At 36.6% G+C, this 27,991-nt stretch overlaps 1 protein-coding gene across 1 annotated transcript in view; it reads right to left on the reverse strand.

The window, feature by feature from the left end:
- Positions 1-20,952, reverse strand: part of LOC104099464 (5'-3' exoribonuclease 4) — a 39,595-nt gene extending 18,643 nt beyond the window's left edge. Inside the window, exons 1-14 of the mRNA XM_070175057.1 lie at positions 20,651-20,952; positions 19,985-20,234; positions 15,905-16,007; positions 15,752-15,828; positions 15,489-15,680; positions 15,196-15,315; positions 14,867-14,929; positions 14,640-14,786; positions 14,374-14,538; positions 14,063-14,140; positions 6,372-6,458; positions 5,598-5,666; positions 4,262-4,357; positions 389-459 (exon numbers count right to left, since the gene is read on the reverse strand). Coding sequence (XP_070031158.1) covers positions 389-459; positions 4,262-4,357; positions 5,598-5,666; positions 6,372-6,458; positions 14,063-14,140; positions 14,374-14,538; positions 14,640-14,786; positions 14,867-14,929; positions 15,196-15,315; positions 15,489-15,680; positions 15,752-15,828; positions 15,905-16,007; positions 19,985-20,191 — 1,475 coding nt within the window. The 5' untranslated portion in view covers positions 20,192-20,234; positions 20,651-20,952. The remainder of the gene's footprint in view (positions 1-388; positions 460-4,261; positions 4,358-5,597; positions 5,667-6,371; positions 6,459-14,062; positions 14,141-14,373; positions 14,539-14,639; positions 14,787-14,866; positions 14,930-15,195; positions 15,316-15,488; positions 15,681-15,751; positions 15,829-15,904; positions 16,008-19,984; positions 20,235-20,650) is intronic.
- Positions 20,953-27,991: the final 7,039 nt, after the last annotated feature.

Consider the following 27,991-nt stretch of genomic DNA (forward strand, 5'->3'; position numbering starts at 1 on the left):
TCTAATCAGTGCATTAGAGATTAGACATCAATAAGCAGGTTCCACTGTACTCGTGACTCACACAAAATTGATGAGGGGTAAAAAAGTAGGAAGAAGAGATTCTCCCAACTCCAACCACTATCCCCTCACCTCCAATCAAAATATAAATAAAAAGTTAAAAGAATGAATATCTGAATAATTGAAAATCCAACTAATTACAATAGGAGTCATACACAACATCCCTACAAGGATAAGTGCTAAGTAATCAACATTATATATGTGGCACGCTGCATGAAGAAAGAAGCTCCATCTTTCTACCACGAAGTATTCAATAAAGCAATAACTTCACAAGAAATGTGTAAATATGAAGTGCAAATATACTATTCATTTATCCAGGAAAACAACAAACCATTGCCACGAGCAAACACCTTGGTAGTAATACCGGCAAACCCAACACAATCCTTCCACATACTTCTGAACCTGAAATTTTGAGATTTATCATCTAAAAGTTGAAAATAAGACTAAATTTCACAATCATATTACTAGCTATAGGATGCAAAATAATGTTAACTGCAAGAGAAAGGCAGGCCAAAAGGGAAGTTGGCCTGCCCCTCAAAGAAAGATCTTCCCCTGCAGACCCATCTCTCCTAGGCGGCCGTTAATAAGCACAGCAAATACATGTAAACAGATTTCCCAAAGTCGCAGATTTCGCAAAGAGGAAAATGGAATCTCTCAGCACAAGAGAGTGCCAAATTATACAAATCTAGGAAAGAGAAACTTCTTGCACCTATGTTCCCCATACTACTGTAACAAGTTCAATCTGCATTTTCTATATAATGCACCCTCATGCAAGTCTATTGAGAACCTTTTATCTAACAGTACAATTAGAGCTTAAGTGGTGCACAAAGGAAAAGGACGTAAGCACAGCTGAGGTTGCCATGCTATTTCTCTCACAAAAGATACCAGGATCCAATATACTTCAAAACAAGAACTTCCTACAATCATCAGCATCTTGTTGTCCCATATGAGATTTTTCAGCAGATAATGTACTCACTCTATTTAATGAAGCTTGAGGCAGCAGATAAGTTTTTCTATAAGTTGAGGGAAGTGACAAGTATGCCCATAGTTTCATCCTTGGTTAAGCACGATGCAATACCATCATTTAAGGCATCTAGGAAAGCAGTGCAAGATGTGAATTGATTGTCATATGATGGTATCTGTGATAAAATGGATGCATGGGACTTCAGTTTCACTACAGTTTCTGATATTGGGAACAGAACTTGGTAGTATTTATAAACTATCCACTACCACTGTAATCACCAGAGGCAGGCAGTTACAGGCATACAGCGCAGCCGAAGCAATGAAACTAATCACCCATGTCTTCATAGATATGGTAATATCATGCTAATCTCTGAATATATGTAGAAGTTATCTACAACCTACTCAAAATTACATTCCAAACTTCTATAACATGAAAAAACATTTAAGAAATCATTTCCTCCAAATTCCACTCAAACCACATAGGTCTGTTCGTGCAGTTATTGCAGTTTTTTTTGGCCCTCATTCTTCAGATGAGTAGACCTATTAACATCCAAGTTATCCTTCACAAGTTAATGAAGGACGTGAATGAAACTGTTTTCTGGAGATTAGGAAAGAGAAAGACAGATCAAAAAGAAATTGGTTAACACGGATCAATTGGTATATTTGAGGAGATTTTTTCTTTAACCAAAGCTGAGGAAACATCTTTCAGAAAAAGATCAAGAGGTGTGTGGCTAAAATATGGAGATAGGAACATAGTTTCTCCCAGAGGATGGCTGATGTGAAGAAGAAGAACTGCATTGATCAATAGGAAGATGGCTAAAGACTGAGCTGTCAACTCTGTAATTTGAGATTTTACACTTCTCTGTTCATAGAAACTGAGAGTTGGAGGCCAAGATATGTGGATGACAGTCTTCCAATAAACAAGTGACAAAAAGGTGTGGCCGCTTAGACCTTGTTCACAATAAGAAGGTAGTGAATGGCTGAATGCTATCACCGTCTGTTCACCTAAAAAAGCACCTGTGCCAAATGGGTACACAACAGCATTCTACCAAAGATATTCTGATATCATCAGAGCAGATGTACTAAAAACTATCAACCATTTCCAATAAAGAGGTCCACTAGGGGACAGTCCAATGAGCTTCGTCGAAAGTGTATATAAGATTGTGTCTAAGTTGTTCAAAGAAAGAAGGAAGAAGGTTAAGAAAAACCTTATTCTAAGTCACCGCATGTATTCATAAAAGAAGCAGATTACTGATGTCCCCCTAATAGCAAATGAGATACCAGATGAGGGGGAGAGAAGGGAAGGCAGGAGTTTTATGCAAGCTGGACACTGGATAAGGTCTACTATCATATAAACTGGAATCTTTTACTTAACATATACAACAACATGGGCCCAATGAAAGATGGATCACCTGGACAAGGTATTGTATGTCCACCTCCTAATTTTTCCATTTTATTCAATGGGAGCCCAATAGGTTTCTTTACTTCACAAACCTGACTTTGACAGAGAGATCCTCCGTCGCCTCTCTATTTCATCTTGATGATGGAAAGATTGAATAAATGTTGGTGAGAGCAGTAAAGTTGAGCTAGATTAGTGGCTTCAAGGTGGAAAATGACAGCAGGACTTGTGATCATAACCACTTGTTATATGCAGATGATACCTAAATACTTTATACGGTTGAAGGAAAGGCACATGTGTCCTTTTTTCTTAAATTGAGTAAGGGCAAATATGTCTTAAAGTTGTATTGATGGCTTTTGAAGCTATATCTAATTTATGCATAAATATGAGCAGAAGTATCTTATTTATTTCAATTTTGTTTATTTATTTATCATAAGGAAAACAATTTCATTTATATGAGAAACTAACATATACAATCCGTCAGACGCGGATACAGGAATTAGAGTCTATGGGTTCAAAGATCAACAGAAGTTGACAGTAACCGGAACGAACAACCGAATCAAATAATAGTATCAACTTGTAAGTGTGTGTACAAAAATATAGAAATGAAAAATCAGTCAAACACGCTTAAACTCCATGCATATCACATTGGGTAAAGCATTTGAGACGAAAGGAGTAACTCCAACTTAAAAAATCACTTAGTTCTTTCCACTTGTCTACCAGTTCAATCTAATAATTTGTCAAACATTTTGTTCCTAAACTACAAACCCGTCACGGTCAAGAAACTGGGACCGGAAAGGTAGAACTGTATAACAATCCAACCTAAAAGGCACCTAGCTCTTTACTTCTAGAAGAAATATAACTCGAACAAAGAATGAACACAACGACCAACTTATCAGAACAGATGAGCATATTACAATTATAATCATTGCTTCTTAATTTGAACAAAACGAGCCGCAAGATGAATTGTGGCTCCTAAATACTCCGCCTTTCCAGTTTATGTGATGTTGTTTAACTGGGCACAGAGTTTAAGAAAGAAAGAAAAACTTTTGAAACTTATGATCTAAAACAAGCCATAGCTATTTGTGTGGCTATAAATCATCTCATTAAGGATAAAATGAGAAGTTTAAAGTTAAATTAATTCTAAATATAGAGGTATCATTCTTTTTGGGATATACTAAAAAGGAAAGTGCATCCATAAATTGGGAAAGACTAAAGTTGCTATCCTTGTCCTAAGCTTCATAGCTTTTACTTGTCTAGCACCAAGCTGCTGGCACATCATAGCATACAATACGTTTTAAACCAGATGTCACTTATCTAAAGTTGAATATTCACAAAATAGTTTCAACTTGAATTTAGAAACAGCATCTGATTGTTGCATCCTTTATAGCAAGGGCCAGAGGTTATGATATGTTATTACAGTCTTTCAGTTTAGAGCCAACAGCACTCTACTGATCATATGTCACAATGAAACTTAGCAATACTCTCTGTTCCATTTTATATGGCACTCTTTTCTTTTTAATCTATTTCATAGAATGACACATTTCTATATTTAAAGCTCTTATATTTATACTTCCCATCTTACCCTTAATGTCATGCTCTTATCGCCATAGAAATATCATGGCATGTTTAAAACTGTATGTTTTAAGGTACTTTTGGTATGTATCTTGTACAGTGTACACTTTCTTTCTTAAACTCTGTGCTCAACCAAGACACCGCCATTTTAATAAAATGAAACAGAGGGAGCACTACCCAGATGTAGAGGCAAGAAAACCACTTGATATAATGAGTAAATTATGAGAGGGTAATAAGAGTTTAACAACATTCTATGATGGAACTTACTACATCTTGTCTGACTTCATCAATACCCTCTGCAGTTGATACACCAAATTTCTCGGAATAGTACCTTTCCTTGTATCCAGGCTCCCCTAACTTCACCTGAAAAGTAATGGACTTTAAATAACATTCATGACGTGACTTACATTTATTTTAAATATATGCAGGCAGCCGTGCAAACAAATTTCCTTTTCCGCATATGCAGGCAGCCGTGCAAACAAACTGTCTTTCTGACAGTAACACGACACAGTATTTAGAAATCTAGTTTTACCTTCAAAATCAAGTAACATAAAACTCCTACAATGGATTGAAACATTAAAAGCAACAAAAGTAGGAGGGCCTCCAATCATATTGAGTGGTAATTTAAAGCAAGATTTCTGAATTCCATACGGTTACTATATCTAGCACACTTTTTGCTTTCCTCGTTTATTTCTTTTCTCTATTTCAGTACATTCTGTTGCTTCAGAAGTTTGTTATCAAATTTAAGATTTTCATCATATTCTTCCTTTTTTCTCAAGTATAAAACATACTATTCAACATTTTTTTTTATTTTGGTTAGGTAAAGGTAAACACACTATTCAACAATATTAATGTCGTAGAAGTGCAGTTGTTAAAATCATAAAAAGAAGTTGTCTCAAAAGACCTAATATATATTTATTGGCCATATCCTAGCACCCGTATCCGCACTCGGATCCATTACCCCCGAATCCTAAAATTTATGTGATGAAGAATCCGACCTCTAGATCCACACACCCGTATCGAATACCCGCGCCCGAGTCCGAGCAACATAGATCAAAAGTAAAGGCAAGAAATTATTGGGAACCACAAAACACAGTAAAGAAGCACTGAAGATCATATCTCTCCAATTCCATAATTTAAACGAATAAACTTGTAGACCTTCAACAGAAAGATTTTTTTGAGAGAAGTTCAAATCTAATAAAAAAACGAATAATATAAGGGATAAAAAGGTAATCTCCCAAACCATACTATGAATAAAGATATTATCAACTACTTAATGAATTTTTGACATTGACTAAGGTATTGAAATCACACTTGATCTACTCCTATGTTTGAATGTTCCCTAAATATTGGTAAGTTTTCAAAAATCAGATCTATAGTACTTTAACATAGCTATAAGCCAATGTAATCTTCACTTTTGGAAAAACGTTGAGTTGATGTTCAACCCATGATTAGACAGTTTCAAGCTCATTCTCTGGACTCGGTTATTCATTTTGGGACAAAGTACTGATATTCAAAATCAAACAGAATCAGAACTTCGGCTTGATCAGTTGAATAGACTCTCTTGTATCAGGAAGTGTAACATTTAAGACAGATGAAGCACCTTGTCCTCCGCCGGAGGCTGTGGCTGAGCATTAACCTCATTTCTTGCTCTTTCATTATTTTCTATTGACTGCAGTAAGGAAAAAAAATCAAAAGAGTAAAAAATAATATAATAACAATAGTGAAACAACAAGAACGCCAACAAAAACAATGGTCATGATAACAATAATAATGAAGATGATGAGCAAATAAGCCGTAGATCATGTTCAATATTAAGCATGCTTGCTACCAAAGGCTTTAACTTTTGGAGCCAAAAAAGCAAAACAGACTACTGCTTCACAGAAACATGGTAGAGTAACTAGTTCAATTGTAACTACAATCCAGGATTTAGCATAAAAGAAGGTGCAGTGACTTGTAAACAAATTGGCAAAGCAATTCAGGCGGTGCCAAAAAGTCTGGTGAAATTGACGGAAATCTTAAGTATGAATTTTCTGAAACAGGCAGCAAGAAAGAAAGGCTTATGAGTAACTACCACATTGCTAAAACATCATTTCAACTGAAACTACAGACCAAACATTGGTTATACTACGAGTTTCAGAAAGAAAAAAAAACCTAGACTAGTCAGATACATAAGAAACCACCCTTACTTCTAATAAAGAGGCGCATAACTAAAAAGGAAAACGAATATTGGATATCCCTGACAAATAAATATCTTACAGCTCTATAAGCATGGTTAGATAACCAGAAACAGGTTTAAAAATTCTAATTTCTTCATAGGATATTCTCTGTATCATTGTCTGTGCTATGATTTTTAGGCAGGAATCAAAGAGATCACCTGCTTTATCCTAGCTCTCTTTTGAAAGATTTGGTCTTCATAAACTGCTGCCGCCTGAATAAAATGTTCTACTCTATCCAAAAACACCTGCAAATGAATGGTCATATTATTCACCCAAAACATAAGCTTTCTCACCTTCCAAAATCAGCTTAAGAACTTGCACACCAAGGCATATCAATAATCAGGTCCCAGTATACAAACGGCAATGCAGAGAAACTAACAGTATCTCTAGCTAATGCAAAAAAAGAACAACAATGCAAAGCTAGTCGTGTCTTGTATGACTACATAATAAACCCTTATATATATTAGCCTTTAATATTCAAGCTAATTACGTCTCACAAAATGAAGCGAAGCCCTTGAATCAAAGTGGTAATATTTAGAAGTAAATGAAACATAAGGACTATCAGATATGTTACCCGAGCTGTCCTGTAATATAAAGTTGTTTTACATACAATTGTGTGTAAAATGAAGCTTGAGGAAAGTAAGTGGTAATGGGCAAGTCAGGTAGAGGCGTAGAGCGTGAAAATAGATAAAACATTACTATAATGCCACCTAGAAGGTTTAGGAGTGTCTTTTCTTATTAGGCCTCCTTTTAATTATGGGTGACTTCACAGCTTTTGTGTAGTCTTTTAGTTATACATAATATGTTACCTTTTCAAAAAAAAAAAAAGGGGCCACCTAGAAGGTCCCTGATTTTGACAACTAAAAAACATTATCTTCCACTAATGCAAGTCTTAAAGTTCAATTTCAAAGGGCTCATTAGCACACTTAGCTCAAGCTTCCAGTACCATAATGAACTCGGTGTGAAAATATGATCAAATAGAAAAGCAAATTATTTTCCAGTTAACCACCTCTGTAAAAATGAGATGGAGAGCAATCTATCCCAAAAAAAAGGAGATGGAGAGCAGGAAAGACAAATGTCTAACATTTGAACATAACCACCTGCTCTTTTTGATAATGGTAACAAGTTTTATAAAAGAGTAAAATATTTACAAGAGATTGTGTGAGCCACATTCAGACCCCAAAAGATCAAAGACTGCGTAGCCTATTCTGTTCGATTACATTTCTTCTAGCAAATCTAGTAAAGAGTGTACATCCTCCCTATAGCTCTCTTTGCACCAAAAATGAAATAACAAAAAATAATTAAGCTTAATTTTCTGGTAAGAGCTAGGCCTATCTTCAAAAATGATGGCATTCCTTTCCTTCCATATGACCCACCAAATGCAAGCAGGAACTACTTTTCACCATTTCTTCTGTTTAATATTTGCACCTCCATTGTTCCAGCTACTTAGAAGAGATGTAGTGTTATTGGGCATTGTCCATGAGATTCCAGCCAAATGAAGATATAAATGCCAAAGTTGAGTAGTGACTGGACAGTGTATAAAGAGATGGGATGCTGACTCCCCATCTTTGCCACAAAGACTACACCTAGCTTGTAGCTGAATTCCTCTCCTAATAAGATTATCCTGGGTTAGAACAGCTTCCCTTACTACTAACCATGTGAAACATAAGACTTTTGTGGGCGCCCTGACCCTCCAAGTTTGTTTCCAGGGCCATCCTTGAGTAGGATTAGTAGTAGTGTTGAAGAAATGATAAGCAGATTTCACTGAAAATACTCCTAATTTGTGACCCTTCCACATTAAAACATCTTCCTCTTCTGTGAGACCATGGAAGGCTTCTAAGGTTTCCCAGAATTCTGCTACACTTTGCAACTCCCAGTCATTTAAGTTCCTTCTGAAAACAATATTCCACCCACGTGTGGATTTTGCTTCTGCTACTGAAATTCTTGGGTTCGCAGCAATGTTATATAAGTCTGGAAACTGATCATTCAGAGGAGTGTGCCCAAACCATGTGTCACACCAGAAGAGAACTCTTCTTCCATTTCCAACCTTGATACTAGAATGATCAGCAATGAACCTCCATTGTCCCCTAATTGTTTTCCATACACAGACTCCATATGGGGATGATACTGGTTTGGTGCACCAAGGTCCTCCATGGCCATACTTCTCTTGTATCACCCTTCTCCATAAAGCTGTTTCCTCCAAATTATACCTACATAACCATTTTGCAAGGAGACTGTTGTTCTGTGCCTTTTGGTTTCTAATACCTAAACCACAAAAGAGTATCCCATTTGACTAAGTGAATAGCCTTTATCTCACTATTTCCTTGCCAGATAAAATTTCTTCTTAGGGAATCAATCTTTTTCCTCACCTTACTTGGTATTGGGAATAAGGACATCACATAGGAAGGCAGTGCATCTAAGACACTATTCACCAGAGTCACCCTGCCTCCAAGTGACAAGTATTGACTCTTCCATCTTGAAAGTCTTTTTTCACTCCTTTCAATCACCCTTTGCTAGATTTCTTGCGACTTGTTTTTGGAGCCCAAAGGAAGGCCTAGATATTTAATAGGTAGGTTCTCTGTTCCACATTCCAAAATATTAGCCAAATTCTGTATGTTTGGAACTTCATTTACCTGATATAGCTTACTCTTTCCCCAGTTAACATGTAAGCCTGCAACAGCTTCAAAGGTTGTTAATATCAGTCTGAGATGAAGCATTTCTTCTGGTTGAGTTCCCATGAAAATGATAGAGTCGTCTGCATACAGGAGATGTGAAATCTCTAGGCTGCAATTTTGTCTGTTAAACACCTTGAAACCCTTAATCCAGCCATTTGACTTTGCAGTGTTGATCATCTGATTCAACCCTTCCATTGCCATCAGAAACAAAAAGGGGATAAAGGATCCCCTTGCCTTGACCCCCTTTCTGAAGAGAAAAAACCTTGTAGTGAGCCATTAATCAAGATAGGGAATTTTACAGTGCTAAGACAGAAACGGATCCAGTTAATCCACTTAGTTCCAAAGCCCATATCATACATTAATCTCAGGAGGAACTTCCGGTTAACATGGTCGTAGGCCTTCTCTATATCCAGCTTGCATAGAACACCTGGAATTTTGCTTTTGAGTCTAGAATCAACCACCTCATTAGCAATAAGAGAAGCATCCATGATTTGTCTTCCTTTTATGAAAGCCATTTGATGACCTCCAATGAGCTTGTTAATTACAGTCTTTAGCCTCTCAGTTAAGACTTTGGCTATAATCTTGTAAACACTTCCAATCAAGCTAATTGGCCTAAAATCTTTAAGTTCTCTTGCCTCATTCTTCTTTGGGATAAGAGCCACATAGGATGCATTTAAGCTCTTTTCAAAGTATTCATTAAAGTGAAAATTCTTCAGCGTCAACATGACATCTTCCTTGACTGTTGGCCAGCATTTCTGGGAAAAACCCATGGTGAAGCCATCAGGTCCAGGTGCTTTGTCTGAAACACAGGACTTGAGGCATTCCACCACTTCCTGTTCTTCAAACTCTCTTTGTAACCATAAACGTTCCTCTTCTGTTAGTAAGGTCCCCCTATCAAGATTATAGTTTGGCCTCCATATTTCAGGTTCGGCATACAACTACTGATAAAAGTCTATGATTTCCTTCTTGATTTCTACAGAGTTTGTGGTCGTTTGCCCTTGCACCTCCAGCTTATCAATGTGATTATATCTCCTATGTGCATTAGCCATTTTGTGGAAGAACTTTGTATTCTTGTCCCCTTGTTTCAGCCATAAGGATCTGACCTTTGCCTCCATGATGTCTCTTCATGCTTAGCTAACTCCTGAATTTCTAGGATGAGGCCAGCCTTTTCCAATAATTCTCCTTCAATTCTCCTTCAGTGAGCTTTCTGTTTTCTTGAATCTGATCAAATACTGAGATGTTACTGAGAATTGTCTTCTTCCTTTTCTCTAGACTGCCATGCTCCTCCTTATTCCACTCTTTTAGCTTCGTTTTGAGTAGTTTTAATTTGGTGGCTAGCACAAAATCTGGCCCACCAACAATCACAAAGGAATTCCACCAAGTTTGCACTTTTGAGGGAAACTCGTCAACATCTAACCACCAATTTTCAAATTTAAAATAAGATTTGTTGAGTTCCCATTCCCCACATTTCAAAGAGATTGGTTTATAATCAGATATTACCTTTGGGAGAAGGCTCTGTCTGATAAAATTAAATTCCTCATCCCACTCCATAGAGAAAAGAAATTTGTCTATTCTAGAAGCACATTCAGAGTTGTCACCTTGGTTCCAGGTGAACTGGCCCCCAGAAGTGGAGGATCAATCAATTCCAGTTCTTCCACGGTTTCTGAAAAATCTGTCATTGCTCTATTGTATGAGTTTCTATTTTTCCTTTCATTTGCAAATCTAGTGGTGTTGAAATCACCACATACCACCCAATTTCTATTACATAATCCTTTCATAGCATCCAATTCTAACCAAAGATCTTTTCTTTCCACTATCTTGCATGGAGCATACACCCCAGTCAAGGCCCATAAGAAATTATCTAACACTGAGCTAAAGTTACAAGTGATAGAATATCTTCCCTTTTCAACTAGTTCCCCCTTCCATTCTCTCTTATCCCACATAATTAAGATGTCTCCCCTTGTCCCTTCAGCTTCTAGCTTTATATGATCAATCCACCTACTGCTACCCAGTTGTTTTGCAATACCATCACAGTCCCCCTCAATCTTCGTTTCTTGCAGACAGTAAACGTTTTCCCTCCACTCTTTGAAAGCTGACTTTATCAGCTTCCTTTTCTCCCAACCCCCCCCCCACCCCACCACAATTAAGACCCCTTACATTCCAGGAAATTATGTGTATCTTCATCAGCTTTTAATGGGTAGTTGCCTCCCTCTGTTCCTTAGGATTCCATCTTTGTACTTCACTCCAACCTTCAGATTCTTCCTCTCATAAACTCCTTTTAATTTTGGTGAAACAATTGTGCTTTTGTTTTTTGATCGCATCATTGCTTTCATTTCCTTTTTCCTACTGTCTATCTTCAAAAATAGAGCCATAGCTTCCCATTCGCATCCTTCAAAGCTAACACCGTATGTTTTGCTCATCTTTCCAATGTTTCTTTTGATCCATGCAGGAACATCTAGATCACAGGTCTGTGGGTGCACCTCAATTGGTTCTGCTATATCGATCTGTTGGTTTTGGACCAATTGCATGTCTGATTCATCAGTAACGCCTTCGCCTTCAGAGAGACAGTCTACAAAGACTGTATGGGCGTCTTTATCCCCTGGGTCACCTTGTATGTAATTAACAAGAGGAAGATGAGAGTCTAGGTTCTTCCCAACTGATCTATCATGTTCCTCTCCCACTGTGGATGGTGTTGTGTTGAGGGTCTGGTTTGCAGATTGTTTGAAAGAGAGAAGAGTTTGTTCCTGAGTCGAGATGCGATCCTCCATTTTCTGTTGTTCTTCACGGATTGTTTCTGCCACCAGAGCTTTTATTTGTGCAAGAAAACTTTCGAGATCTCCTCCCGCAGCATTTAAGTTTAAAGGTTCAGGGTTGTCTTGATTTGTGATGATTGGATTGGGCTTAAAATAGCCCATTTCTCCTTCCTTGATTTGATTCTCATTAGGCCCATCTTCAGCTAGCCCAACAAAACCCTTTACTCCTACATGCCTCTCATGTGATTCACATACAGGATTGGGCCCATTTTCCACAATCTGACAAAGCTCCATCCTTTCCTTTTGTTCGTCCCGACCCAACATGTTTAAAAGCACCCTTAACACCATTGATTACCCCTAGAGGGACACTATCCGAACCACTACCCCCGCTGGATTATAAGATTCGACAGCCTCGATTGTTCCCCCGCCTACTTTTGTCCCATCACTGTCCTTCTCTTCTACCCTCCTAATCTCCCCTACCCCGTATAGACTAACCACCTCCTCCGAATGCCGGAAGAACACCGGAGTTTCACTCTATACCGGGATTGTAAAAATCAAGCCTTCGTATTCGATCTCAACCTTAGCAGGAATTAATTCCGGTGGTCCTTTAACCTTTAACTGTGCCCATCTCAAGTGGTTTCTGAGATCAGTCTCCTCCTCTGTTTCCAACCACCCCCCACATTTATCGCCGATTATTGTCATCACCTTCTTGTTCCATAGTTGTAGAAGAAGGCCCAAGACTCTAATCCAAGTCCAGTCAAATTTTTTTGCCGTTGGAAAGCACCCCGCCGATGGACTCCAGTCTGAGTTTACTGTTCTGTCTTTGCCAACGACCCACCAGAACGTGTTCCGCCAATTTCCTTGAGGGGAATTCAAAGAGGAATTGAACTCCATTCATGTCATATACGTTAAAACCATGAGCAACCTTCCAGGTTTGAGTGGCCCATCTACGAACATCATTTCTTGTCGGAGGCTCAACATGACCAGCAAAACTACCCACCAAGCATCTTTGCAGCATTTCAGATTCATCCAAAGATTTGCCACCAGTTATTCTGATCAAATTGTTTGAAGAAGTCGCTGTTTGGAGACACGCTTCATTTGTTCTCCATTTGCTCTTATCTAGTGCCTCTTTGTATGATTCTTCTCCAGATAGTTTCTGTAGATTCCGCCTGTAAGGAACCTTTGTGACCGATGGAGTACTATTAATGAGATTCTCAATATTCCTAGCATTTTCGTACCACCCTGCATATGGAACATTCTCTGGTAGAACAATGACTGCTCTTCTGTGACCCTGTACTGAAATTAAGCATATAAACCTGCCAAAACTATTATGTTTAAGAGAGCCATATATGTCTGTGATATGGTCCCTACTCTTCCATGACTTAAAGATCCTTCCCCTATACATAGAGGCTTCTTTGAGAGTGTGACAGACCCACAAAGATAGTTTCCTGCTTAACATCATCTTTCGTTTGGCATACTTATTACTTTCCACCAATTCAAACCAACTTTCAGCACCTTCATTGTACGCTTGAATGTCAAAAACTTTCCCCCCTGACCTGAAATAAATCTTATGTTCCATGTAAGAACAATAGGACGAGATATATAAAGAGGTCTAGCAAATTAGAAATCAGCTCTAGTTGCCGGGAAAACACTATATATCTGCCGGAAATAACTTGTAGATGCTGGAGAACTACTGTAGATGCCGGAATATTTTCAAAGTACTCGGAATTAGAAAAGAAAATTACAGATAGTCTCGGAATTGGAAGGCGGTACAACTGTTCTGAATAAAGTGTTTAAAAAGGTGGCCGGAAATGGCTCCATGCGCCGGCGCGTGGAGTAGATCTCGCCGGACGAAAATCACACTGAACGGCGCGTGGCGGCGCGTGAGAAGTCAGTTGTCGAAGGTGTTTGGTAGGGTTTGGTCGCCGGGAGTTTGGGGAACTTATGGTGTTGGTTGTGTTGGTTCTAACACAGTTGTTCTTTGAAATTCCACCTCTAACACAGAGCAAACCTGTTTTTTCGGAACATAACCACCTGCTCTTGCATATAAAAAGGTCTAATGGTCTCTAGAAGTCTTAATGGCCCCTAAAGTAACCTAAGTTTCTTGTTCCCCAGGTATTACATTAGCTAGTAAACCTTGGACATTTGACACTGCAGAGATACAACATATTACCAATATACGCTTTGCAAAGGAATGCGGATAATACTCATGACCATCAGAGAATAAAATTAACCAAATTACCCGAAATAAACGAACTAGCAGTCAGTACTTGCATTAGAATTGTAGATATAACAAGATAAAAGTTTCATCTGATGGAAAAATTAAAACATCTATATTATTCAAGCATGCTACAGTATATCACATATAGCTTGAATCCTTGTGAGAAATTTGAAGTGTTGCATTGTCGAAAAGCAAATTACCTCACCCGCATCTGTAAGATAACCACCCATTGTTGTAAACTCTCTTCTATAAATGAACATCAGCAGATTGACGGCACCCTACAAAAGTATACAGGATTAAATCATTAACTGAATAAGCAGAATGATCAGCAGCTGCATAACAGTTGGAGAGAAGGAAGGAATAGCAGTTGCAATGCCATTGGACTGAAAAAGAATTATGGTATGCCCAAGATTGTTTAACCATCAGAGTAGAATATCCATATAGAAAAGCTCATTATTACCAGAGATATAACAATCAAGATGAAAATGTCTACATCAGGATAGCTGCATACCTCTCGAATTTCCAGTGTTGGCATATGGGGAAGAAAATCGTTCCCAACAAAAAAACACAAAAAAACAAAATCATCCACCACCCTTTCAAAGTCTATCCGAAATGGAGGGTTGTAAATCTCCAAATCATATTGCAGATACTCTCGCAACACCCAGATGTTGAGAAACTGCGAATGGGGCAAAGAGGCAACAACAAGATGGACCAAAATATTAGATGATAAACGAAACTTGAAATTGGAACTCAAAAAAAAAGGAAGCAAATTTGAACCTGATATTTCTTCTTGTGAAAAGGTGTTTCATTCACACCCTTTCCATTTTCGCCTTGGTTTCCGTTTGTACCGCGACAATCAGCTGCAAGATGTCCAACCTGACCACAGGCAAAACACTTCTCCTGCTGACCTGGTGGTGTAATCACCTGTAGAGAAGATCAGACTTTCAGTTTTCGAGAACGAATTAATTTGATGACACAGCCACTGGATAGTAGTAGTTACTGACCTCCCTCAATATTGAAAAATGGACTTCATGAGTAGCAAGAGACAGCATAATCAGATCTGCATCCTAAACAACAAATTGGATAATCATGAAGAAATTAAGACATGAGATAATCAAGATAAACGCAACAGAAATCCAGGAACACTGTTGAAAGGAAAATAGCAAGGTTGAACAACCCATATTCTGTCAAAGACATATCAATTTCTTTCTTTCTTTCTTTCTTTTTTCTTTTTTCGGATAGGTAAAGGACATATAAATTTCTTATCAACAAAAAAAAAAGGATTAAAAGAATTTAAGATGTTATTAAACAATAGTGTAACTCTTTCACTCACTAGGCCATAAAGACAATGACGGGTATTTGGGTCGAAGCCAGGAAGGTTACGTTGCAAGCGGATGTAGGACATAATTTTGTGCTCACCCTCACCAGGAACATTAGCATCAGAAAGGATAACCTTCAAATAATCACCCAATGCAGCCGAATAAATAAGTTAGGAGAGAAAGGGTATCCTGAAAATCAGAATTGCATTAAAAAATAACCAGAACGGATTACTCCACAGAAGGAATCCTTAAATCTTAAAAGATTGTACTAAAGTAAGATGACTTTAGTAGATTATACTGGAACAACCTTGGTAAACCGCCAGCCTGCATTTTTATTCAACCTCGAGTGTATATAATACTGAAGAGCTACTGCTAGTACTGCCATAAATGGAGTACCAGGAGTAATAACATTTGAATCAGATGTCTCAGGCTTTCCTGTAGGCAATAAACTAGCAGCCTCCATCTCAAACTCTTCCCTCAACCTTTTTTCTTCAGCTTCCTGTCATAAAAAATTGAATGAGATGCATAATTCTACCGTGTTAAACCACATAGACAAAGGAAAAATTATACAGCTTCAGCGGCATCTTTAGCGGCTCTAAAACGCCTGGTTCGCTGCTGGTTCATCTTAGCTCTAGGAGCCACTCCATCTAAGAAACAGATAGTGAAGTTAAGACTTTAAACATTGAAGTAAAAAGATATGCAACATCAGTAGCCAGAACTTACCAATAGCCATATAGAGGAGTTTTCTTGGACGGACTAATGAGAAAAGATGGTCAATGTAGTCAAAAATTGATTTGAATACGTCATTGTAAGTTGCTGGTGCAGCCTGCAAGGTGGAGAAGAAAACTCTGATATAAAGGTAGTACCTAACTATAGGAAAAACACTAGAGAAACGGGGAGATATACCAAGTAATTGCAACAAATTATCAGAATCCTAGTTGGGATCAGAACGTCTATTGAGGTAGCTAAGCTAACTCCATATTTCAAGGTAGTAATGACCAATCTATAAAGTACATTGATTGGATATCTTGCATTCTTTTGCTATTGCGGATCTAAGTTTGCCCATTTCAAGCATCAAATGACAAGATTCATCATCATATAGACACATCCTTTATTAGATTCATCAAATACTACTTGTTTAGGTAAATGCCACATAGATAACTCAATGCAGAAACTCTGCCAATCTGTGAATGGTCATTGATTTACGGCTCTCATGTACAAATGACCAAGTAAATGTCTTAAATTCCTCCATCCTATCTCTGTCTTTATGCAATTCAGGATAAGTTTCACTATAACTTTGCTGCTGATTCTCATTTAAGATCCAGTCTCGTCTTTATTGCAATTCCAGCAAACTTTTGTCCCAGTCCCACTGTATGATTTCACAATAATTAATAATTTTAAGCTGCTCAATCTGCCGCAAACATTATTGGTTCTTATCAGGTACAAGCAGTGTGCAGCATATCCTTGAATCCAGGTTCACTGAAGCAGCTTATTAATCTTCTAACATAAATTATAGGATGTCTTGATTTTGGAAGCTCCATATTCTGTATCTTGCAACTAGAAAATGAAATTTTTTTTTTTTATCTTTTACCTTTTTTGGTATCTTACTTAAGTGAGTCTTTTTTGGGAAGCTTTTTTGATAAGTAAAAGGTATTATTAATAACAAATTCTGTACCAAGAAAGTACTGAGAGAGAGAGGTTTTTGGGAAGGTTGCTTCCTATGTATTTAACTACTATGAGAAGAGGCTCCCGTCGCTTCTTTTATTACAAAACTCTCGAGTCTCTTATATTTAATTGTTCATTTCATATTTAGACCATTTTAGTATCCTCGGTTTATGAGTGTCACTACAGAATCCAAATGTACTATCTCATAGGTTTGAGTTCATCATACCCCACCACCTCGCAAACTCCCAAAGCTGCACAGGTAGCGGTTAAAGGTCCTAACATCACAGAGTTGCACCAAGTAACTTCCAAATTATGCATGTTATGATTAAGATGGAAGCAAAATCTCATATTACTCCTATATTAATTGCAAAGTTCTCTACTGCTTCAATAGTTGGTCATCACAAGTCACTAATCAGTCATTTAGTACCTCGTTAGATCTTTGTGTTAAGAAAATAAGCTTTGTTTATTATGTAACAGTAACTATAACACAACTAAACTGTAAATATGCATCTCAGATGTGACCGATAAAGCTTAATATCATAATATAATAACAGTAATAATTTTACTTAGTAACCAATCATTGTACAGTTTAACCCAACTATTTGAAACAAAAAGGAAATAATTTGATACATCTAACTCTAAACAAGAGCATTCTAACAACGATAACTTAATAATTTCTCTGTACCAAAAAAAAAAAAAAAAAGGGGGGGGGGGGGGGGGGGGGGGTTTAAGAGGGGACAGTACCTCAACACCCCCAGTCATCCATCTATACAACATCTGCGACATTATAAATAACCCGTACTGTTATATTATCAAATACGCCATCCATCTTCCATCTGGTAATTGTGCACAGTTGACTGGAATCATATCTGATTCCCAAACCAATTTTTTACAGGACTTAAATTCCAAAACCTTCTTAAGCTAAAATCCTTCTTTTTCATCCGCCAGAGAAAGGTCGAGAAAGGTCAAATGCCATCCGCCAATAAAAAATTGGGTTTCTTTGTCGACTTGTCTACATTAACTTATCTTTGATAAAAAGGGCATCACAGTGCACTAACACCCTGCTATGTGCATAAAATTAAAGAAAAGAATATTTGCAAAGTACCTAGCCAATCTGGTCTTGCCTACAGAAATAGTAGTAGCAGTTTTTGCTCCCCAAACGGCTAAACCCGTAACTACAAGACATCTCTCCTCACTAAGGTCCACATTCACTCATTCTAAGAACTCCCAGTATGCCTCAAATATTTACAAAATACAGCAGTATCCTAATTTCCAGCTATAAACGCAAAAGCATGAAACTTTCATCATATTCTCTGAAAAAGATACAAAACTTTAGTACCCATAGTTTACAAAATTCACATTAGAGGTGTAAATGACTCAAGATCTCAAGCATGCATGGAGCCGATCATGATCACTGAGTTGCCCGAACCGATAGGGCCCCACCAATACAAGCTTTTTGATTTCCTTAACATGTTAGTGTTTGCCTCTTGCACATATGATGTGAGTAATTCTAACGCTCATTCCCTGCCTTCCCTATTCAGCAGTAGCCATACAGTGGCTCACTTTTCACTCAATCTGTTTCTCCCTCTGGGTTTCTCTATACTTCCATCCATAAGTTATCTTCGATTTCTCCATAATGATTTTCTCTCTATCTCCATATTCACTCGTCTCTGATCTTACCTTCTTTCTCTCTCATTATTGACCTTCTTGTGAGTTGTGACCTCCTTCGATAATTACTTTTGGCAAATGGAAAATAACTATTACTCTGAAGTTGGTAAACAGTAGTCAGAGCAAAGCCTGAGTGCAAGAAGAGTCATGTTATTGCCTCTAGCAATTTTTTTTGGTATAATCGTGTAGGGATTTCAGGTAAAGAAAGTTGGGGTTTTGTTGTCGATTTGAACAAAACGCATCACTTTCAATTTAACATATTCCCAGTTACTCGTATTATTTTCCATTATGGAATCGCCAAACTACATACAATGAATATCCAGGTACCTTCCTACCAGCACAATTATCTGGTGACACTACAGATACTTAGTAAATGTTAAATATCACCTAGCGTTTCTTCGTTTCTGCTAGCATTTCAACCTTGGTTCCCCATATTCTGCTTCATTGATTTTATTTATCAAACAAAGTTCTTCTCTCTTTCTCTCTCAAATTGAACTAACCATGCAAAGCTTGAGCCTTCCATTCATTCCATTCATGCCAAGCACATAATTCATACTCTTTAAAGCACATATAAAGAATTTCAACAAGGATAATTTCCAACTTAAAGAATGAAAGAGTGCTGAATTATGACAGCCTACAATTATAAGGAAAATTCTTAAAGTATGGCCCTTTGTATTTGAGCAGTGTTTGCCCATAATCTTCCAATAACAATGAAAGGCCTATAAAAGGAAAGAGGAAACAAGAAGGCTGTTTTGCTATTTATCCTATCCTAAACCATACATATTTAGGCTGGAGATAAAAAACTAAATCTGGACTGCCAATTTACTGGTCCAAAGTTTAATCTATTAAAGGGTCTTAATTAATTATGGGAAGTATATTACAAGAAGAGTGTGCTTGCAACGGCAGGTTTAGTAGACTGTACATGGATCTACATAAACATACAAACAGGACATGACTAGGGTAGCTGTCCAAATAATATATTATTTTGTGATGCACTTGGGATTCACATTTTTTTATAATAGATGCGGCATTAGTTTGGAGGTACATGCATCAAGCAAATCTTTCTAAAGAAAGAAGCAATGGATTGAATTGCACAAGAAATATTATCTCTTGCCATATAACCAGTGGTTCCTTCGCTTTCCTGCTAGACCAACTCAGAGGAAGTCAATCTCCTCCTATGCATGCTTCACAGCCAATCATCATCTTCAGTTAGCAGCTATGAGTAAGTTAAATAAATTACCTATTGTGAACTGCATATCATGATGCATGCATGTTTCCCCTAAAAATACAGTCACAGAAAATAAAACATCCCTTTAACATAGTAAGTCGTATAAGTGCAAATAAACTATTTCCCAAGCAACTAGTAAAACAAATTCTCACATGCTTTGTGCAAGAGCTTATACGAATTAAGTATACCAAATACCACGTAATTTGATTGGAAAACACTTTCAAAAGAAAACACTCATTCACCTTTCCCTCGGGATGAAAACAAGGGTGAATGATACCATTCATGTCCAAGTACATGTTATCAAATTCCATGCCATTAGGGTTTGGCTTTGAAACATCCACTGGAACAAACAGCCCATGACTGTCCTCTTTAGGCTCTTCCTCTACCACGTCCACAATCGATAGCGGGTATCGATCAGCCAACCACCTATAAAATGCTGGTACTCCCATTTTTTGCCGATTAGCCCAGCTCCAGTCAATTAAAACCTTACACCTGATTTCGAATATTAAACAGCAACACCAAAATTTGATGAAGAAGTCAGTATTTGTTTTTCTTTTTAACTTTGAATTGTTCATATCTATATATAGCTATGCTGAACTCACGTTTTGATCCGAATAACAGGTTACAGAAATCAAAAAACTTTTGCCTTACTTTCTAGATTGAACAGATACATGGAATTAGTCAAAAAGTAAGATTTTTTGTCGAAGCTTCAGTATAAACACACACAGAGAGACCTATATGCGTATATACATACCTAACTCTTCTTCTGGGGGAAAAATGATAGCAAAATATCAAATCAATAACATCCATGTTTTCCGGCGTGTAGGAAGAGAAAAATCAATATCGGATTTAAGAATGAAAAGAAACAGAGAAACCCAAATCAATCTAATCAACAAAAATAAACGCACCTGAAGGGGTTTTAGAACTTCAAAAACTCAGAAATTCTTCTGAATTATGGAAATGGCAATTCACCTCAAAACTGGATCAATTCTGAGAAAATTAGGGTCATAAATATGAGAATTGAGAAGAGACAGAGAGGGGGAGAGGTTTAAGGAAAAAATGAGATCAATTTCTAAGAACTCAAACAAATCTCCTTAGCAGCGTTGAATCATATGGATTTCCTCTCTTCTCTTCTCAGTACGTCAAACTCTCTTCTATACTTCTATATTTTCCTTTCCTTTCTTTTCCCCCTTTTTCCTCTACTAGTTATTAGTGTAATTTGCCTTTTTCTAGGAAATGTGTAGCAGTCAATGCATTTTTAAAAACCCACCGAAGGAAATCATACTGAACCGATTATAAAGTTTCTATGAATAAAACAGTAAGTTTTTAAGTAAATTTATAACTATACCGAATAATAGGATGGTTTAAATTTTATAAAAAAAATATCGAATCGTACCGAATAAATTTTTATATGAAACATATATTTTATATATTAAATTTAAAACTAACAAAGCATTAAATTTTTGGGGGAAGTGCACGGTTAGCCACCGTTTAAATTGTATTTACTTTTTAGTCGGTGCTTAATAATTTTTTACCTGCCCGGACAAAAATACCCCTATGCTAATATTAAGGACAGCATGTCCTTAACTTCATATGTTCAGTGTAAATGTTAAGGACACGACGTCCTTAACTTCATGTGTGTAGTGTAAATGTTAAGGACATAATGTCCTTAACTTGTATTTGCACCTTCTGTTGTTAAACTTTAGTACCTCATGTCCTTAACTTCATATGTTCAGTGTAAATGTTAAGGACACGACGTCCTTAACTTCATGTGTGTAGTGTAAATGTTAAGGACATAATGTCCTTAACTTGTATTTGCACCTTCTGTTGTTAAACTTTACGACCTCATGTCCTTAACTTCATATGTGTAGTGTAAATATTAAGGTCATGGTGTCCTTAACTTCATGAGTGCAGTATAAATGTTAAGGACATAGTGTCCTTAACTTTATGAGTGTTGTGTAAATATTAAGGACATGATGTCCTTAACTTCATAAATACTGTATAAATATTAAGGACAAAGTGTCTTGTATTTGCACATTTCGTTGTTAAACTTTAGGACATCATGTCCTTAACTTCATATGTTCAGTGTAAATGTTAAGGACACGGCGTCCTTAACTTCATGTGTGCAGTGTAAATGTTAAGGACATAATGTCCTTAACTTGTATTTGCACCTTCTGTTGTTAAACTTTAGGATCTCATGTCCTTAACTTCATATGTATAATATAAATATTAAGGACATAGTGTCCTTAACTTTATGAGTGTTGTGTAAATATTAAGGACATGATGTCCTTAACTTCATAAATACTGTGTAAATATTAAGGACAAATTGTCTTGTATTTTCACCTTTCGTTGTTAAACTTTAGGACATCATGTCCTTAACTTCATATGTTCAGTGTAAATGTTAAGGACACGGCATCCTTAACTTCATGTGTGTAGTGTAAATATTAAGGACATAATGTCCTTAACTAATATTTGCACTTTCTGTTGTAAAACTTTAGGACCTCATGTCCTTAAACTTCATATGTGTAGTGTAAATGTTAAGGACATGGTGTCCTTAACTTCATGTGTGCAGTGTAAATGTTAAGGACATAATGTCCTTAACTTTATGAGTGCTCTGTAAATATTAAGGACATGATGTCCTTAACTTCATAAATACTATGTAAATATTAAGGACAAAGTGTCTTGTATTTGCACATTCCGTTGTTAAACTTTAGAACATCATGTCCTTAACTTCAAATGTTCAGTGTAAATGTTAAGGACACGACGTGCTTAACTTCATGTGTGCAGTGTAAATGTTAAGGACATAATATCCTTAACTTGTATTTGCACCTTCTGTTGTTAAACTTTACGACCTCATGTCCTTAACTTCATATGTATAGTGTAAATGTTAAGGACATGGTGTCCTTAACTTCATGTGTGTAGTGTAAATGTTAAGGACATAGTGTCCTTAACTTTATGAGTGTTGTGTAAATATTAAGGACATGATGTCCTTAACTTCATAAATACTGTGTAAATATTAAGGACAAAGTGTCTTGTATTTGCATATTCCGTTGTTAAACTTTAGGACATCATGTCCTTAACTTCATATGTTCTGTGTAAATGTTAAGGACACGACGTCCTTAACTTCATGTGTGCAGTGTAAATGTTAAGGACATAATGTCCTTAACTTGTACTTGCACCTTCTGTTGTTAAACTTTAGGATCTCATGTCCTTAACTTCATATATATAGTGTAAATGTTAAGGACATAATGTCCTTAACTTTATGAGTGTTGTGTAAATATTAAGGGCATGATGTCCTTAACTTCATATGTGTAGTGTAAATATTAAGGACACGGCATCCTTAACTTCATGTGTGCAGTGTAAATGTTAAGGACACTATATCATTAATATTTACACAACACTCATGAAGAAAGGGTAACAACGTCTTTTCGTATTAATTTTAATAGAGTAGTAGCTATTTGTGCTCAACATTAAAAATACTGGATAAAAACTAAATACCATGTTAAAAAATAGTTATCCCACGCCATTTCTTCTAAAAAAAAATTCCTTTGGGCCTTGAAATTATGGAAATGGCTATAAGTGACCAAGTAATTAACACCCAAAGTCTCAATTTAAATTTGTTCAGCTTATTGAAACTAAATTAGTTCTAACATCTTGAGTAGCAAGCCACAAGGTATTGGATATCTTTTCTCTATTATAATTTAGATTTCTCTTGTTGGATGTTAATCTTCTAATAAACTCTATTCTTGAGTACCAACTTGATTAGTATTTTTTTACTAACTTATATTTATCTTATTTTTGCTTAATTTATTTTATGCTACCATAGAATAGTGGGATGAATCTTTATTATGGACATCTTGATTCATCACTTTTTTAAATAGTAAAAACATCTAGAGAGTTTTTCCAAAGTCCTATGCAAGTACACATTTATCGCATTCTAACTTCTACTAGCGATTGTTACATGACTGTCACGACTCCAAATTCCCTCTGTAGGATGTCGTGACGGCACCTAGTCTTAGTACTTAGTATCTAAGACTAGGTAAGCCTAACAATATGGAAAAATATTAAATAAACTCTTAGAATTTCAAAACTCCAACAAATTCATAAATAAAATCTGTAAACCCAATATGTACACCTCCCCAAAACCTAGTGAGATATAAGTCACAAGTTCTAAGTACAATGCTGAACAATCCTATACATCACTGTCTATAAAAGTGAAATGAAACAAAGAAGAACAAGATAGAAGGGGACTCCGAGGCCTGCGAACACGGGTAGGTGTACCTTGAAGTCTCCAAATGCAACTTAGCGCACTAGTGTCGGGACTGGTAAGATGTACCTGAATCTGCACAAAAGCATATGCAGAAGCGTAGTATGAGTACACCATAACGGTACTCAGTAAGTATCAAGCCTAACCTCGGTAGAGTAGTGACGAGTTCAGGTCAATGCCTTACTGGAGATAATAAGAAACAAGACGAAAGATATAGCGATATAATGATAATGACAAAGGAAATAAAACAAATAAGGAATTTATGGAAAGCTAACAACACGGAACCAAGATAGTTAATACAACAAGGAAGAAAATAAGGATTTACACGTTAAGGAAACAAACAACCAAGGCAAATACAACAATTAAAGAAAGATCAACAAGGGCCACTACCGAGGTACCACCTCATAATCTCGAATTATAAAAGTAACTCACGGTCTTTTTCTTATACCACCGCGGGAGCCTTTACATTTAGTTTTAAAAATTATTTTCCCGAAATAGCATCCCGCGTTTTAGCCCACCTTATCACACCACATGGCTTCTAGTAGTTTCCTTACTAACCACGCGTATCAATCCCACCTTATCTCACCGCATGCGTTTCAACACACAGACCTTATACCATCGCATGCGTATCAATAGTAATAATAGCACGGCAGAAAACCTCGTGCAAACCTTAAGTGACCAATATCACACTTGCTAGAAAAAGCCAACAATAACAAAATTTCACAATGAGAAGCCCACATCTCTACCACAAGGTACACAAAGTCTCAACAATAGCAACCAGAGAGTAACTCAATAAATGATATTTCACAACTTACACCTTGCCTCAATAGAACCACGGCCTTTGCAACTCAATACCAAACTCAACAGCTCCAAGGATAGCAAATTTCAATTAAAGAATCCCACAGTTAAATAATGACATTACGGCCTATTCCAACTTTCGGAATCAGGATCTGACCCCGATATCAATAAAGTCAACTCATGGTCAAACTTTCCAAAAAATCTTCAATTTCCAAGTTTCGCCAAATCGTGCCGAAACGACCTACGGACCTCCAAATCAACATTCGAACATGCCCCTAAAACCAAAATTACCATACGAAGCTATTGGAACCATCAAAACTCCATTCCGGAGTCATCTTCACACAAGTCAAACTACGATCAACTCCTACGACTTAAATTTCCAACTTAGGGACTATGTGTCCCATATCACTACGAAACTCTCTCGAACCTGACACCAAGCACCCCGTCAAGTCACGTAACCACAATATAACATATAGGGAGCATAAATCAGGGAATCGGGGCTAAAATACTCAAAACGATCGGTCGGGTCGTTACAATAATATTGTAAAAGAAATTCCCAAAAATTAATCGAATCGTACCAATACCGAAGAGAAACCGAGATGATTGGGATTATTCCAAATAGTCTAATTTTGGTTATATAAAGTGAAAACCCCAAAAAATAGGTATGGTATAAATTTTATAAAATAGCCAACCGAACTGAACCATTGATACCCCTAGTACAACATTCAATTGTTGTGGAAATGACAATTGAATTGACTATTATACCCTTTTGAGTTTATGTTAATTAGAATGCTTTTGGACAATGTGAGATTTGAAATAAACAAAAAATGTTATAAAATAAAAACTGTAAAGTAAATAAACCGAAGATAAATATAGAGAGAGATTGATATATTATTCAACTTCAAACTGGCGTACATAATGAACTTAAATCTCCTCTATTTATAGAAGAAAGGAAGTTACTGTGGAAGTTGTTGCATAAGCTGCTACTGCAAGCTGTTGTGTAAGTTGCTACTGCAAGCTGTTGTATAAGCTGCTTGTAAGCTTCTACTGCAAGTTGTTGTTAAGCTTCTTGTAAGCTGTTATTATACCAACTATAGATAATCTTATACCGGAGGTAATATTTATCCATAACGGAGTACCAAAATGATAAGCTTCTTCAGGAGGCTTATTTCCAGTAGAGTAATAAATAGATAAATATATTTACGGCGGAGTCCAATATGGATAAGCTTCTTTAGGAAATTTATTTACAACGGAGTACTAAATGGATATCCATAATATAATATATTTATAACACTCCCCCGTGTATGTTCATTAAAAAGATAGTGTACCTCATTAAAACCTTACTAAGAAAAATCTCGTGGAAAAAAATCCTAGTGAAGGAAAATTAGTACACAATTTAATAATATGCATTGCTATCTGCCTCATTAAAAACCTTATAAGGAAAATCATGTGGGAAAAACCTTAATAAGGGAAAAATAATACAACGCATATTTTATACCCCTGATGAAAATTCAAATATTTGAGTCTCTGTATTCCAATCTTGTATACCATCTTCTCAAAAGTTGAAGTTGGTAAAGATTTAGTGAATAAATATATCTGATTGTCACTTGAACGGATTTGTTGCACATCGATATCACCATTTTTCTGGAGATCATGTGTGAAAAATAACTTTGGTGAAATGTGTTTCGTTCTATCTCCTTTTATAAATCCTCCATTTAATTGGGCTATGCATGCAACATTGTCTTCGTATATAATTATGGGTCTTTTATCACATTCCAACCCACATTTTGAATAAAATGAATCATTGATCTCAACCATATGCATTCCCTACTTGCTTTGTGAATATTATCTCAGCATGATTTGAAGAAGTAGCAACAATAAATTACTTTGTGGAGCGCCATGATATGAAGGTACCTCCACATGTAAACACGAACCCAGTTTGAGATTGAACTTTATGGGGATCAGATAAATAACTTGCATATGCATAACCAATAATATCTGCAAAACCTCTTTTAGCATAAAACAAACCCATATCAAGAGTTCCCTTTAAATATCGCAATATATGTTTAATCCTATTTCTATATTTTTGTGTAAGAGAAGAGATATGTCTTGCTAGTAAATTAACAAATGCTATATCAGGTCATGTAGCATTATCAAGATACATAAGTGCATCAATTTTACTGAGATAGAGTATTTCAGGACCAAGGAGTTCTTCATTTTCTTCTGGAGGTCGGAACAGATCCTTATTCACTTCAAGTGATCGAACATGTTACACCTTGTGCGTCCCAAGGTGATGTATAATGAATATGATACCTATTAATAATGATTTAAATAAGTTTAAAGTCATAATATGACTATATATGATGTTTGGATAAAACATATAAAGTTTGGAAAAATTCGGATTAAAGTTACGGAAAAACCAACTAAGAATTTGCCCGGTAATAGAGCTTTTTGAGAAATAGATTTCGTATACTATATGAGGTCTTTTTGGGACATATTATATACCAAATTGAAGGTATTGGAATGTAGTTTCCAACTCTCTTAACCATTTGTTCATACAACATCCGGATAAAAAGATATAAGCATCGGAAGATGGGTGAATGAAAGGGTACCAAGCTAGCACCTCTTTGACTTTTCAAAAGTTGATATATATGTTTTAACTCATCTCTCTCTCTCTCTCTCTCTCTCTCTCTCTCTCTCTCTCTCTCTCTCTCTCTCTCTCTCTCTCTCTCTCTTAATTTTTACATAGAATCTGATCAGAGGACACTATGAAAGTGGTCCTTGAGCTCTCTAATAGTGCTTCAAATAATACTAACATCCCGGGTACGAAATCAAGAAGCGATAACATCAGAACAATCCCTACGACGTAAGTATCGCTATATCGCTTCTCTTTTTCTTTGTAGTTTGAGTTTTGGAATGTATTTAATAGTTAATAAAAATTCCTAATTTCTGTATTTATGCTTTAAAATATCAAGAAAAGTTGATAAATTCATTTCCTAATAGTTAGACCTCACGGGACGGTGATCGGAAGCCGTGAGTTCGAGTTATTTGACTTGTAGTAGACTATTTTGTGGGCTGTTTCATGTTGCTTTTGGGCTGTCTATTGTGCTGCTGATTTATGGAGTTTGGAAGGATAAAAAGGGTGTGGAGAAACGCCACATGTGGTAGGGTAGTAGGTTGGTCG

The sequence above is a fragment of the Nicotiana tomentosiformis genome, chromosome 5, assembly GCF_000390325.3.
Source record: "Nicotiana tomentosiformis chromosome 5, ASM39032v3, whole genome shotgun sequence".
In the NCBI taxonomy this organism is placed as follows: domain Eukaryota; kingdom Viridiplantae; phylum Streptophyta; class Magnoliopsida; order Solanales; family Solanaceae; genus Nicotiana; species Nicotiana tomentosiformis.